Here is a 12,664-nt window from a genome sequence, read left to right as displayed (position 1 = left end):
CAGGCTGTGTCTCAGAGAAATGACAAATTTACAGAAGTCCCTGTCTTGCAACTGACTGGCTTGCACAACCCAGCAGCTGGGCAGGCCCAGGTGCAGAGGAAGATGCCCTGCTGCTAGGGCCGGTCAGTCCCACCCTGTCCGTGCTGTACATGGAAGATAGAGCCCTCATGGTTCCCACAGTTTGCACTTTTATGCATTTCTTTGTTGAAACTTTCACAACAAACCCTTGGAATTAGCCTGCATCAGTTAGGTGAAAGAAAAGGAAGTTCTAAAACAAAACAAAACAGAAGTAACATTTATTTATTACATTTTATAAAACAAGAAAATAGAGAATTTCTGTCCTAATTTGTGAGATGTTGAGGCTGTCGCACAGATATTTTTATCATAGGACTGAATATTGCTCTGCTCCCTACAAGCTTTTCCAGTAAACAAAGTGGAAGCAGGAATGACAACTGAGGAGTCTGTTCTGAGAGAAGAGGGAAATGAATATATGACATATTCTGCTATTTATGACACATTCTGCATAGATAATTTCTTATGAATTTCAATGTCTTAGCCAATTTTCTTCCTGTTCCCCCTTCTCTCAGGAGAATTATTCAGTTTTGATAGCCACTGCATAGATACTATGGTCTGTTTGCATCTGAAAGATTGGTTTTTTTTTTTTCCACTTCCTTCATTAAATACTGATTTTTAGTCCCATGAACATTCCAAATTTCCCTTGATTCTCTCCTGTCAGTGTGATCATGACAACAAATTACATAACAGTGAGTTAGAAACTGATTAGTAAATTCTGCATTCTGACAAACTAATTTGGTTTGGCTGTACTTCAGGTTTTAAAAGCAAATCACATCCTCTGCCACTCTTACAAATCTGTGTGTTCTGTCCTTTCTGTCATGGTTTGCTTTGTGATCTGTGACCAAAACTTCATTTTGTCTTCTTTCAATTTCTTTGCTGCCTTTTGCGTTAGGTCTATTTCCAGGTATCTTTCATCCAGATCATATTGCGGCCAATGCACCAAGCCTTCTCCATTGGGATTTCTGGAAAGAGCATAGTGAAAAGTTAGCTTTCCATTTGCCTGTCAATTGTGCTCTGACTGCTCAGGCTCCCTGTTTCAGAAAACTAACAGGAGCCCAGATTATGTGATTCTAATATCTGAATAGTTAGATGTTTCTATTAAAATGCTCAGCAGTGGAATAGCAAACATTTAATAACTGCCATTAGAGTTCTGGACCTAAAGCTCCATTGCAGATGCAGTAATAGATCTTGGATTTTTTTTTTTTCTTTTTTTGGGATGCAGGCTCATTTATAAGGTTTTTCTTGGAATTGTTAGGAATACCAACAATTTGTTTCAGCATTTATCTTAAATTCTGCAGAATTTGTGGAACCACAAAATGTAGAAGTATCGCTACAGCGTTTCAGGCAGCACAGGCAAAAACTTTAGCTGTAATTAGCATTCTGATTCTCACCCATTTCTAGCAAAGTTAGTCCAGTATCTCATAATCGTTCGGCTAAGTTTATTTTCTCCTTCTGTAGCATTTCCTGAAAATTGAGAGATGAAATTGCAACATTAGAAAATGAGTAATCAAAAAACAGCACTTAAATCAATTCCAATAAACTGTTGACAGTTCTACTTGTTATTCTGAGCTATGGGGGTTTTACATGAGCAGACTCTAAGACAGAACTGCAGATGAAGGATTTCATGAAAAGCAACTCCAGAAAAAAAACAAAAAAAAGACAGTAAAAGACAGAAAAGTGATATTTTGATTCTTATGTTTCTGAAAGACAAATTCTATTTTAAAAGCACTCAAGTAACCACTACTACTAAAGATGCCTTAAAAAGAATTCTTTAGCAAGCATAGATACATCACCGGCTAAAAATGGCTTTCCAAAGACAAAGGCAATCTCATTTCCATGGTCTGCTTTTACATACTCTGGTACAACACCTGCAGCTGAACTTGATCGATGCTGAAATTCATAAAAGTAGACTGGGTTGCCAGCATCTAAAAGAAAATAAAAGAAGAGCGCTACTTCTGCTGAAAATACACGCCACCAAAGATGATAAAGTTTCATCAAGAGCTATTTTGATAAAACAAAAACAAATCAGTTCTTTTGATAATGAAAGTTTGATGGATACTACCCCCAAACACACCCTAGAATGGAATTCTACATTTCCTCAAATAGATGCTGAATTAGAGACTCACCTCTATGGTATCTAGCTACTTCAGTGGCTGGAAAAACGAAAAAAAAGTCTCCTACTGCATTAAGAAGCCCATCTCGCACCTGAATACGGTTCTCTAAATCCCTTATGTATTCATTGTATACTAGATCAACAAAATCAGCAATCATACCCTAAAATGAAACAAAAAGATATTTCCTGTAATTATGATGAACATTAAAAAGAATAGCAGCATTAAATGAGTGTGCTGTCTTCACGTCCCTGACTAAACCCCGAACACTACCTTCTTTCAGAGAAAATTCCCAGTTGTGCTGGAGTGGGGAAAGAACTCAGAGCTCAGAACTGGGAATTACATGATTACCAGATACAGATATTCTCGGGGAAAGGAGATTTGAAACATCACAAAGGATCCCCTCTAACATCTTCAGATAGATATCGCTCAGTGATGCTGATGAATAGATATTGTAGTCTATTCTGCCTTCTGTGGAAATAACCCTCATGAAAGAAAGGAAATCCTGTTGGATTTCATAAAATTCATTTATTATTATAGATTGCTGCAAATTAATCCCTTTTGGAACAAGCCTGGGCTCTACCAGCTCAAGTTTATGTCAGATATTTGTAGCTCTGAATGATCACTGCAAGTACAGGCTGTAAGTCCTTAATTCTTATGTAATTGTAAGCAAGTGCTTAGTAATTGTAAGTGCTTAGTTCTTTCCTATTATCTGGATTTTTCTATATTCAGCAGTTTCAGGATAGCACCCAGGAAGCAGAAAGCTAAGAGCTTTCTAAGTTACAGGAAGCAAAAATTGAAATGCCTAAACATAGATTTCTCAGAGCCTTTTTAAACGTCTCAGGGTATCCTTTCTAGTCTCCAGCTGCTGCTTCAGAAGGGCCTGTGCGTACCATAGTCTTGTGTAATACCTGCCAGTACCATGCGGATGCCTTGGATAACACAGGATATCTAAAATGTCAAAAGAGACCGATTTCTGCAGAATTCCTTTTATAAAAGAGGGAGCATTTAGGAGAGAATCAGCTAAATTTACAGCACATTTTCTGTATTAATCACTTGCTAGGGGCAATAGGAATTAGAACCGTGTCAGCTGCCCGTTTGGGAATTATGGCTCCACAGCAGGAAGCTGTCACACACCACAAAGTTTGCCTCTAAAATATACCCCTGCAGGAGCACAAATATAGCACGAGCCCAGTCAAGAAGCAGCATTGGGTTATTCTGAAAATAGTATCTTACCATTAAAGGAAATAGTAATGTGTTCTGTAAAACTTGACGTGCAACATCTTTGTCCAGACCTTCTGCGAAATCAGGAAATTTCATCATCTGCATGATAGAAAGAATATATTTGTATTAGGAAGTCTTATATTAACAAAATTATATATAAAGAAAGCCATCATAAGTCTCTTACTCTAGGAAGTATCCATGCAAATTCATCGTTATTTACTCCTATTATATATGGGACTGCATTGATCACTTTTTCAGATAGTAATTGCCTGGGACTCTTAGGAAAAAATACACCATCCACAGATGCACTGATGAACTGAGGATGCTGAGGGGGGAAAAAAAAAAGCAAGTTTCATTAATACATTAATTATGCTTCTAGAAAATATTTTCAGATTTTTAATGCAGTTCCAAAGCAAAACAGAGTAAGTGCCAAGTGAAATTACAAGAAGTAATAGTATTCAAGCCATCTCTTAAGTTTCCCTGATAGATATGCTGCACTGGGCAGAAAGTTATGTTAACCTTAAAATTACATTTTGAATAGTCATTAAATGTAGGTGATGTTGTCCAATATACATTTCTTCTTTGTTAGTTCAATCCTATTATAGATGTGTGGAGCAATGGGGGAAAACTTCTGTGCTGAGACTGCAAAGGAACTGGGAAGTTAGTATTAGAATGAGAAATTTTGAGTTGGGCCTTAAACATATGATATTAATTTTTTAGGTTCTCCAGGAGAAATTGTGACATTTCATGCACTCTTCTTTCCCTGTTAGAGCATGACAGCAAAACGCCAGTAGCTCAAAGCCAATATAGAAAGAGAGGGAAGTAACCTGTTCACATTTTTCAAATGAGGTATGGCATAACTGCAGCTTTGTGAAATCCTGCAAAAGTCAAGAAGAGTCAGATATTACATTCACTTCAAGTTCTCCTAGCATTACAACACACAGAGAGCATTTATGATAGCTGTTACCTTAACATTTGAAGTATCACTCAAATGCGAGAAGTAGAATTTCACCTACCAGTTTCAGAGTTATTTGTTCTAGCTCTTCTTCTGTTTTGTCTTTTAAGCACTGAGCCATTGCAGCTGAACTGGATATCTGACAACCAGCTGCAGTAGCAATTCTCTGCAATCAGTAAAAACAGACAGTCACTTTTTCTTTTACTGATTATCCATATCCTTATAATTATCCATACAGTTCTGGCAAAAGGCTTTTATGTGCCACTGACTCTGAGATCCCAGCAGGGGGACGTCTAAACTTCTCAGCAAGGACCATCAGAGCCAGACATGTTCAGAACTGCAGAGGCAAGGATAAGAAGCCTTCATAACCCTTCATGTTGTGGGGCAAGCAGAAAGACAAGAACATACTCCTCTAAAATGTTCTGATACAGAACAAGGTATGGCATCCTTGCAAATAACATACTGGCATAGAAGGCAGGATGACATACAGGAGTTGCAGTGATGCATCCTCAGAATGCAACCGTGTAGATGGTAACAAAGAGCATGTTACACCTTCTTAACGATGTGCAGTTTTTTTGGGTCGAATAAGATCATTTCTCAGCTGTCATTACAGTGACAGAGATCATTGTAACATTGCCTCTTTTATATCCTGGATTAGCAAACTGAGGTTCCTGGAAGTTGTTTCTTCTAAGTGGAGAAAGCAGGGTTTAAATAAGCTCTTCTTTTGTTTATTTAATCATAAATTGAATTATGGATCTTGCTTCTTTGAACATGACAGGAATCAAATAGGAGGAGCATTAAGAGTATTCAGAGTCTGGCACCATTTTCCAGCAAAAATTATAGAGTTCAGCTTTTCTTGAAGACTATGTAATGAATTTCTTTGCATTTCATGCTTTTCTCTGCCTTCTCTGTCTTACTTCCTTAGTCTTTTGCTTTCTCTCAGGCATGTATGGATATTTGGGTGTCTTAAAAACAAAACATCATTAAACGTGTATTTCTTATCTGCATACAGAAATGCTGTCTATAATGACTGGATGTGGTTTCACAGGAAAACAAATCTAGTTCCACTTTTTGAATAAACAACATGCAAAATTATCAGGAAAAATATTTAAAAATATCACAGACTTGTGCTTGCTCCTCAGGATGCTCAGTGAACAAAATCCTAACTGCAGTACCACTCTCTGAGATGGCCTTATGGAACAAGCCCTTCGCCAGAGGAGATATGACCTGAAAAGCAAGAACAAGCATTACAAGTATGACAAGCACTGTGTTCTGACCACTGACTTAAGAATTTCAATATCAGGAATTGCCTTTTAAGACATTTTGAAAACAAATGCCATGAGACTATTGTTCTGTAGACTCTGGTCATAGTTCAACTATGCAAAGGGCTTTGGCAGCAATGTCAGGTTCAAGAGTTCATGCCTGTCCTTCTCCCTCCCATAGCACCCTGCTTCCAAGACTTTATGGAACTACACTGCAAGCCAGATATGGATTGAATATGTCTGTGTCCAGCGTAGTCTGGCTGTGCTGCAGCAGGGATACAAACAACTATTTGCCAGAGGGCAGGAGCTTAGCAAAGAGGAATTACTGCTAATGCATGTGTATCACTGAAACTTGTTTTCGTTATGCGTTTTCTACCAAATTGTGAGAGTTTGAAGAAGAGCCTCTTAATTTTACACGTACCTCAAATGTACCTCAATGTGCTCAGTATTGATATAAAAAGTGTACATCATCACTGGGTCACAAAATGTACATCTAGTTCAGGTATTATCACAACTATTCACTTAGACTGAATAACTTTGCATGAGTGAATGTCAACACACAGGAAATAGGCAATAGGGCATCCTCTAAAAGGACTTTTCTCAAAGGGATACATTTTGTGTTTACAGTTCTTGCAAAAACCCCAGAATTCAAACTAGTAGATGAGGAATCACATTTTGGTCTGAACTAGAAGATTTGGGAATAGACCATTTTCATCAGTCAGAAGCTGCATTTATTTCGTGTTGTCTTATAGACTGAAGTGATATGTGCTTTATTATAAAATCATCGCTTATCTCTCCCTGACTTTTCTTGCAGATACTAAAAATGAACACGGATGGTATTTTTTCAGAGTGATTAAAATTCATGATTTCTGTGAACTTACAAGGGCAGAAACACTGACTGCTCCTGCAGATTCTCCAGTGATAGTGACGGATCCTGGATCTCCTCCAAAATTTAGGATATTTTCCTGAATCCACTGAAGAGCTGCTACTTGATCCAAATAACCCCAGTTACCCCTGGCATGTTCATCACCAGTGCTGCAAAGAAAGAATAGGTTTGTTTAAATGCTTGGTGTAAGAAAAAAAGGGGAAATAAATAAAATCTGAGGTACAGTAAATCAGTTGCCAAAGAGCCTCTCTACATAACTGAACCAGAAATGGCTCAGGAAGGGTTGAGATAAGTCTAGCTATCAAACAAGAACAGATTCTGAATTTGACTTGACACACTTAAGTTGTTCCCAGCTGTTGCATATGTAATTAAAACACATGTCGTTTCTTTCTATAAGTAAGTATTGTGCACATCTCGTCACAAAGGTTTTGCACACTTTATTTTAGAAGTCACTTAGCAAAAACTGAGATAGAATATCTTACCTAAAATATCCAAGAATACCTAATCTGTACTGAATTGTTACAACCACCACATTGTCAAAGGCCGCTAATGCTGAACCATCATATGATGAAGCTGCTCCCAAAACTAACCCACCTCCGTGGATCCATACAAAGACCTGAAAAGAAAAAACACAAACTAACAACCCAGCACAGATGAGAGGTCCCTGTGATACAGACTAAATATAAAACAAAACAGAATACTCTGTGCTATTCCACTCGCAACTCTTTCAGATCGCATTTCACAAATAGTAGAATTCTTCTGAATATGAGATCTGCAGTCTTACACAATGGCATTCATTTTATTAAACATTTGTATTATGCCTATGCCCACTGACTTTTCAGAGATTTTTTTAGAAGAAATCAAACATTACTTATTTAAAATCTCAATCAGACTTTATTTGTAAAATAGGTTTTTGTATGCTTTCTAAACCTCAGCAAATATTTACTGGACCTAAGCATAAAACTCGATTAATGTTGGAAAACTGCACCTGTAAGTCTGCATATAATACAGGTTGTAGGTTTGCTGTAAAGTTATTTTAATCCTTGGGAAGCTTTTAGAAGTTTTAGGCTTAACTTGTTCCTTGAAGTCACAAAAGCAATCAAGTTTGTCAGAGATTTTATAATGACTTTGCTTACAGGTAGCTTCTCCTGTTTTTCTGCAGAAGTGGGTGTGTACACATTTAGATACAAGCAGTCTTCAGACATTTGGAGAGGAACTTTTTCTTGTCTATTAGTAACAAGGTCTGACAAAATCTGTCCTTGTACTTTATCCTGTAGACACCTGGATAAATAAATATAAAAAAAAAAAAGCAATAGAAATAACGAGAACCTCCAAGCTTCTTCCTCTGTAAAGTACAAACCAGCTATCGATCCCTAGTACATTTCCAGATGTTGGCAACAGAAAATATAAAATATTTTTTCACTTTTTATATATTTTCTTCCTTTGACTGCCAGTCAGACATGGCATTAATGAGATCTGTATAAAGGAGCCACAGTATAGAGTAGAAAAGTGACATGAAGATATAATTTTGCATGTTTCAAGATACTACAGAATTCTACCTGCAAATGGATATGGCCATAAGTGATTTCAGTGAAAATACAAATCAACTATTTTGCACCTTGTAAAGCTTGTTACATTGTACATGTAGGTGTTAGGCTTGAGGCACTAATGAAGGGTAGTAACTGAGGCAGAGTAAGATGCTTGCAGTACAGCCTAGAACTGGTCCGTGTTTCCTACGAATGCTATCAAGCATGCGACTCACCAGGCACTTTATTCTAATACTTTATTCCAACGTTTCTTAGCTCCTTTTTGTTTCTGTTCCAAACTTACAAGGTTCATAAACATTACTAAGCAAAGGCTGAATGTCCCCAAACGTTATCGATCAAGTGCTTGTCCTTACTAGTTTACTGCTGACACCTATTAGATAGCACTTTTTAATAAAGAGAGCACCTTATGAAGATATCTTCAAAAATGCATTCATTGTAAAACAATTGCAAGCGATAATGAGGTGGCACCATAGAAGTTATCACTGTGACTTTGGATTGCCCTATATATCAGTATCCTGGAGCTGCATATAACGTAAAATCATTAAAAAGATCAATAGTTTTGTCATTTCCTTACATTGGTGGGTAGGAAGTGGCATCTCTGACACCGTTCCATGGCTCAGGTGGCTGGGGTTCAGAAAACCTCAATGGTCCAACAGGAGGCTTAGCAAAAGGAAGTCCCAAAAAAACACTGACGCTCCTCTCAGCTGCATTTACTCTGATTTGGTTGCCTCGGACTCTCCCATATTTGGTCACCACTTCTGGTTGCTCTGTGTTTTGTCCTGGGGGATGCGCACACAGAATCATGAGTGGTTCGTTTCTAAGCGATTGACGCGTTTCTAAGAGCTGTAGCTACTTAAATATGCACCTTTTATTTGCTTAAACAATTCATTTTCATACATAAGGCTTCAACGAATACTTGAATCAGTGTGACTGACATTATTTCAGCCTTCATTCTGATTGTTTTTGTATGTATGATCTCTTGTGTGTATATCACCTGTTTCATCTTATTAGCTACACACAGCAATAACTGCATATATATATTAATCCTTTTGACCTAGGTCATTATTCATAACTCCAATAGATTGCTCTCGTTAAGAAAAGGCATTTATTTCTTAAGAAAAAGATCTGTGAATTCACAAAATACTTTTACGAATCTTGATAGCATAGCCAAAAAAAACCCCTTCCAATATGCCTGAAAATAGTACAGCATACATAAATAGTGTTAACATTTCGGTAAGATTAATTTCAAAATCAGTGTGAAAGTTCTAGATACCAAATTAATAATGTGCCAGGTTGGTCTTTGCCTCAGCAGACAAGATTTTGGGACAGGTATTTGATTTCATTATTTGTAAAAAAGGCAAATACGGCAAATGTCCGAAAACGGATCACTGAAAAGAAATGAAAAACTATCTGCTACCCAGACTTAGTTTTTGTACAGCAATGCTGGGTGCCCAGGTCCTCTAACAAGGCTGGGATTCCCTAAAGTGAGCAGGTTCTGCATACGGTCTATCTCCTTACAGAAGGCAACAGTGAAAACATTTTTGAAGCTTACCAGTAGCTATAAGAGCTGTGACCCCGGCAGCGAGAATCAAGGACAGCAGCAGTGTGTTCTTCCCAGTTGCCATTTTGCAAGCTAGTCACACATTTACCTCCTCAGTTTGTTGCCTTATATACTCAGTGAAGTATAAATGTTATGCAAGGCAAATACTGACTAGGAAAAGCAATACCGAAGCTGTGAACCAGGATTGTAAGCCACGCCTCCCAGGGGGAGCGCAGGGCAGCTCGTCTGTACGTGGGAGTAGGGAGCCCTCCCTGCCTGGCAGCACGGCCTCCCCAGTCTGGTACTGGCTATCTACAGCGCCTTCTAAATCTTATTCACGCAATCTCAGGCATCAGCTATTTGCTTTAAAATGCTCTGAAGTGTCTTCTGTAACGCCTGGGGATTCTTCCTGCTGCTGTAACATGATCATCTTTGACAATTAAGTTAGGATTTGCTCCCACTACACAGCAAAGAGACCAGGGAAGAAAACTACTGTTATTTTATTACATTTATTTACTTCATTTCAGTATTAATATCTCAACATAAACATCACATAATATAGCCATAAAAAGCAAAATTCAAAATGCTAATCCTGAAAAAAACCTGCCTTTACTGAGGTAAAAGCTGAGGGATTTTTCATGTCACAAAAGAAAGCCACTTTGTGACCAAAGCAATAATAGAAAAATCTTAGCTTTTCCTGCAGGGTGGGTACTCTGCCTGTCAATCTGGTGAGTCCAGGAACCTTTGTTTGGTATCTAATATAAAACAAGAGGTCTGCGACACTGATAAACTCTGAAGAGAGGCTTTCTCAGCTTTTTTAAGTTTGGGAGCAATACTCAAAGATTTGGGTGGTAATTACAGGACTTCCAAACTTCTATGCGGGCTCACATCTATCACTAGGGTGTGAGATGAAAGACAAGGAAGAGATGTCACAATAGAAAAAATTATCTGCCTCTGTAACCAGTCGGTCATGTTTGTTCTGTGTTTCCCCTTCGTAAGCTTTGGCCTCTGCCTGTGTTTTTTGGCAAGGCTCAGTAGCTCTTGCCCCAGAAAGGCTCCATGTTTTGTAATTTTATACCATGAGAATTCTCAGTTGTCAGAGACAGCTTTTCTACGGATCATTTTAGTGCTTGCACATTCGTTTTCGGCTATGTGAGCCTTAAAGCCTCGCAGTCATTAAATCAGTTCAGCACATATTTTAAGCATGTAATAGTCCTGTGTGCTATGGATCTACTCACGTACTTTGAAGAAATCTTTTACTCTTAAGACTTTCCCAAAGATGTCTGCATTGGTATGACTTTCAGCTCACATAAGTAAATCCAAGCTAGCTTTAAAATAGACTGCTCAGGGAGTAAACTGTTGGCAGGTAGCTTCATACATGCATGCATATGTAGATGATATTATTGAATACTGGCTACGTGACAAGGGGCATGACAACAAGATCACAAGACCTGCTTAAATGTAGCTAGACACGGAATGCAGGACCTTGGTTTAGAAACTAGAAAATAATGTAGATACCAGTGTCTTGAGAAAAGTACATGACTTGCTACTAGTGTCCTGGGAAAGGTACATGACTTGCTACTAGTGTCTTGGGAAAAGATGCATAGCCTTCTACTGTATCCATTTAATAGATAACAATGCCTTCTACTGTAGCCACCTATAAGGAGCTTGGCTTTTGCAATATGTATGAGCTAATTAACTCTGTTATATAAGTAATAAGATAATTCTGAATAAACTGAGACTTGTTGATCATCATCAGATGTGCTTGTCTCCCGTTGTTCTCCGACAAATGGTGACCCCGACGTGATCCACGACGGAGCAACGAGTGGTCAGGTCCTTTGCAGCGAGGACGGCTAAAACACAGAGAAGAAAACTGTGTCGAGCCCCGGGTGTTCGCATCGGCCTACCTGGCTGAAACGTGCTGCCGAGACCTTGGAGAGCTGCAACAGCACACGCTGACAACATTCAGGTATGCAGAGGCAAGCAGCATATGATTTATTTACATGTCTCTTACAAAAGAGACAAATTAGGGAGATAGATTTACAAAAGGATCTTCCTGGGTTGTTAGCTTATGGGCACTCCCAGGGCTGTTTTCAGAACCCGCATACTGTTCACGAATTATCTGAATGGCGTAAATTGGGTGATAAATTATGGGAGGCTGCAATTGATGGGGATAAGTTAGCCAAGAAATTTGGAAAACCATGGAGGGCTGTACATAATGAGTTATTACGATATCAGGCAGAACAGAGGGAGGCTGAACAGGCATCTGCTGCTCATGAAAAGAATAAGACGTACGGGATTGACTGGCCGCGAGATGCCCCCTTACCCCCAAGTGTGTCTACCGTATACTTGCCTCCATCGCCTCCTCCTTTTACTGATGGATTTAAACCTCCTCCTTCTGTACCCTCAGCCCCCGAGAGCGAGTTTGCTCCCAAGGACACATCAAGCAGCCCTACTAATCCGTTTCTGTCGGAGCCAACTCCAGGGGCGGAAGCGAACCTGGCTGAGGCTATGGCAAAGGAACGTAGAGAAGCTTGGGCTGCACTAGCTCGGGAAGGGCTGGAGCGGGGGGATGGAGAGGTATTGCAAGTGGCTGCACAGCTAGCCTGTCCTGTCACATTCCAAGCAATTTCGGGAGACGGTGTGCAAGCAACAATTTCAGCCTTGGATTGGAAATTATTGTCCCAATTGCGTGCCACGGTCAGTCAATTTGGAGTCCATAGCGAGCCAGCGAAACAAATGTTAGATTATATCTGGAGTACACAAATTTTATTACCTGCTGACTGCCGAGGGATAATTCGATTGATATTTACCCAGCATCAGCAATTGTTGTTTAATGCTCATTGGCAGAGTTTAGTGCATGAATCCGTTGCAATTCAGAGACAGCCTGGGGATCCGTTGCAGGGAGTGACTGTAGAGGAACTTATGGGACTTGGACCGTTTTTACGCACTGAAGCACAAGCAATGATAGGTCCAGACAAGTTGAGAGAGGCAATGCAACTAGTAAGGAGAGCTATTGATCGAGTGAAAGAACCGGGGGGGCGTTCCAGTTTATATGGGTATA

At 39.1% G+C, this 12,664-nt stretch overlaps 1 protein-coding gene across 3 annotated transcripts; it reads right to left on the bottom strand.

Annotated features, from left to right (window-relative positions):
- Positions 1-281: 281 nt before the first annotated feature.
- LOC104143979 (fatty acyl-CoA hydrolase precursor, medium chain) lies at positions 282-9,900 on the bottom strand. Of its 3 annotated transcripts, XM_009674728.2 has the most exons (14): positions 9,613-9,769; positions 8,635-8,839; positions 7,650-7,794; positions 6,996-7,129; positions 6,509-6,662; positions 5,491-5,592; positions 4,427-4,531; positions 4,238-4,288; positions 3,595-3,735; positions 3,423-3,509; positions 2,202-2,349; positions 1,869-2,000; positions 1,467-1,539; positions 282-1,037 (listed from the first exon to the last, which is right to left on the bottom strand). In XM_009674728.2, exons 1-14 carry the CDS (start codon positions 9,683-9,685, stop codon positions 863-865), a joined length of 1,725 nt encoding a protein of 574 aa, XP_009673023.1. In that variant the 5' UTR covers positions 9,686-9,769; the 3' UTR covers positions 282-862. The 3 variants fall into 3 exon arrangements, with proteins under 3 accessions (XP_009673023.1, XP_009673024.1, XP_068812345.1); XM_009674729.2 differs by lacking the exon at positions 4,238-4,288 and having other exon boundaries at positions 9,613-9,900; XM_068956244.1 differs by lacking the exon at positions 2,202-2,349 and having other exon boundaries at positions 1,869-2,001.
- Between the last annotated feature and the right edge of the window lie 2,764 nt (positions 9,901-12,664).

This window comes from Struthio camelus, chromosome 10 (assembly GCF_040807025.1).
Source record: "Struthio camelus isolate bStrCam1 chromosome 10, bStrCam1.hap1, whole genome shotgun sequence".
NCBI classification, from domain to species: domain Eukaryota; kingdom Metazoa; phylum Chordata; class Aves; order Struthioniformes; family Struthionidae; genus Struthio; species Struthio camelus.
Note: the sequence above shows the minus strand (reverse complement) of the source record. Positions and strands in the feature narration are given on the sequence as shown.

Excerpts from the sequence above, each read along its gene's own strand:
- LOC104143979 (XM_009674728.2), bottom strand. The coding sequence starts at position 9,685 with ATGGCAACTGGGAAGAACACACTGCTGCTGTCCTTGATTCTCGCTGCC. Across the intron at positions 3,510-3,594 it reads TTGCATGGATACTTCCTAGA|ATGATGAAATTTCCTGATTT; the intron begins GTAAGAGACTTA and ends TCTATCATGCAG. Across the intron at positions 1,540-1,868 it reads TGGAAAGCCATTTTTAGCCG|GAAATGCTACAGAAGGAGAA; the intron begins GTGATGTATCTA and ends CTCAATTTTCAG.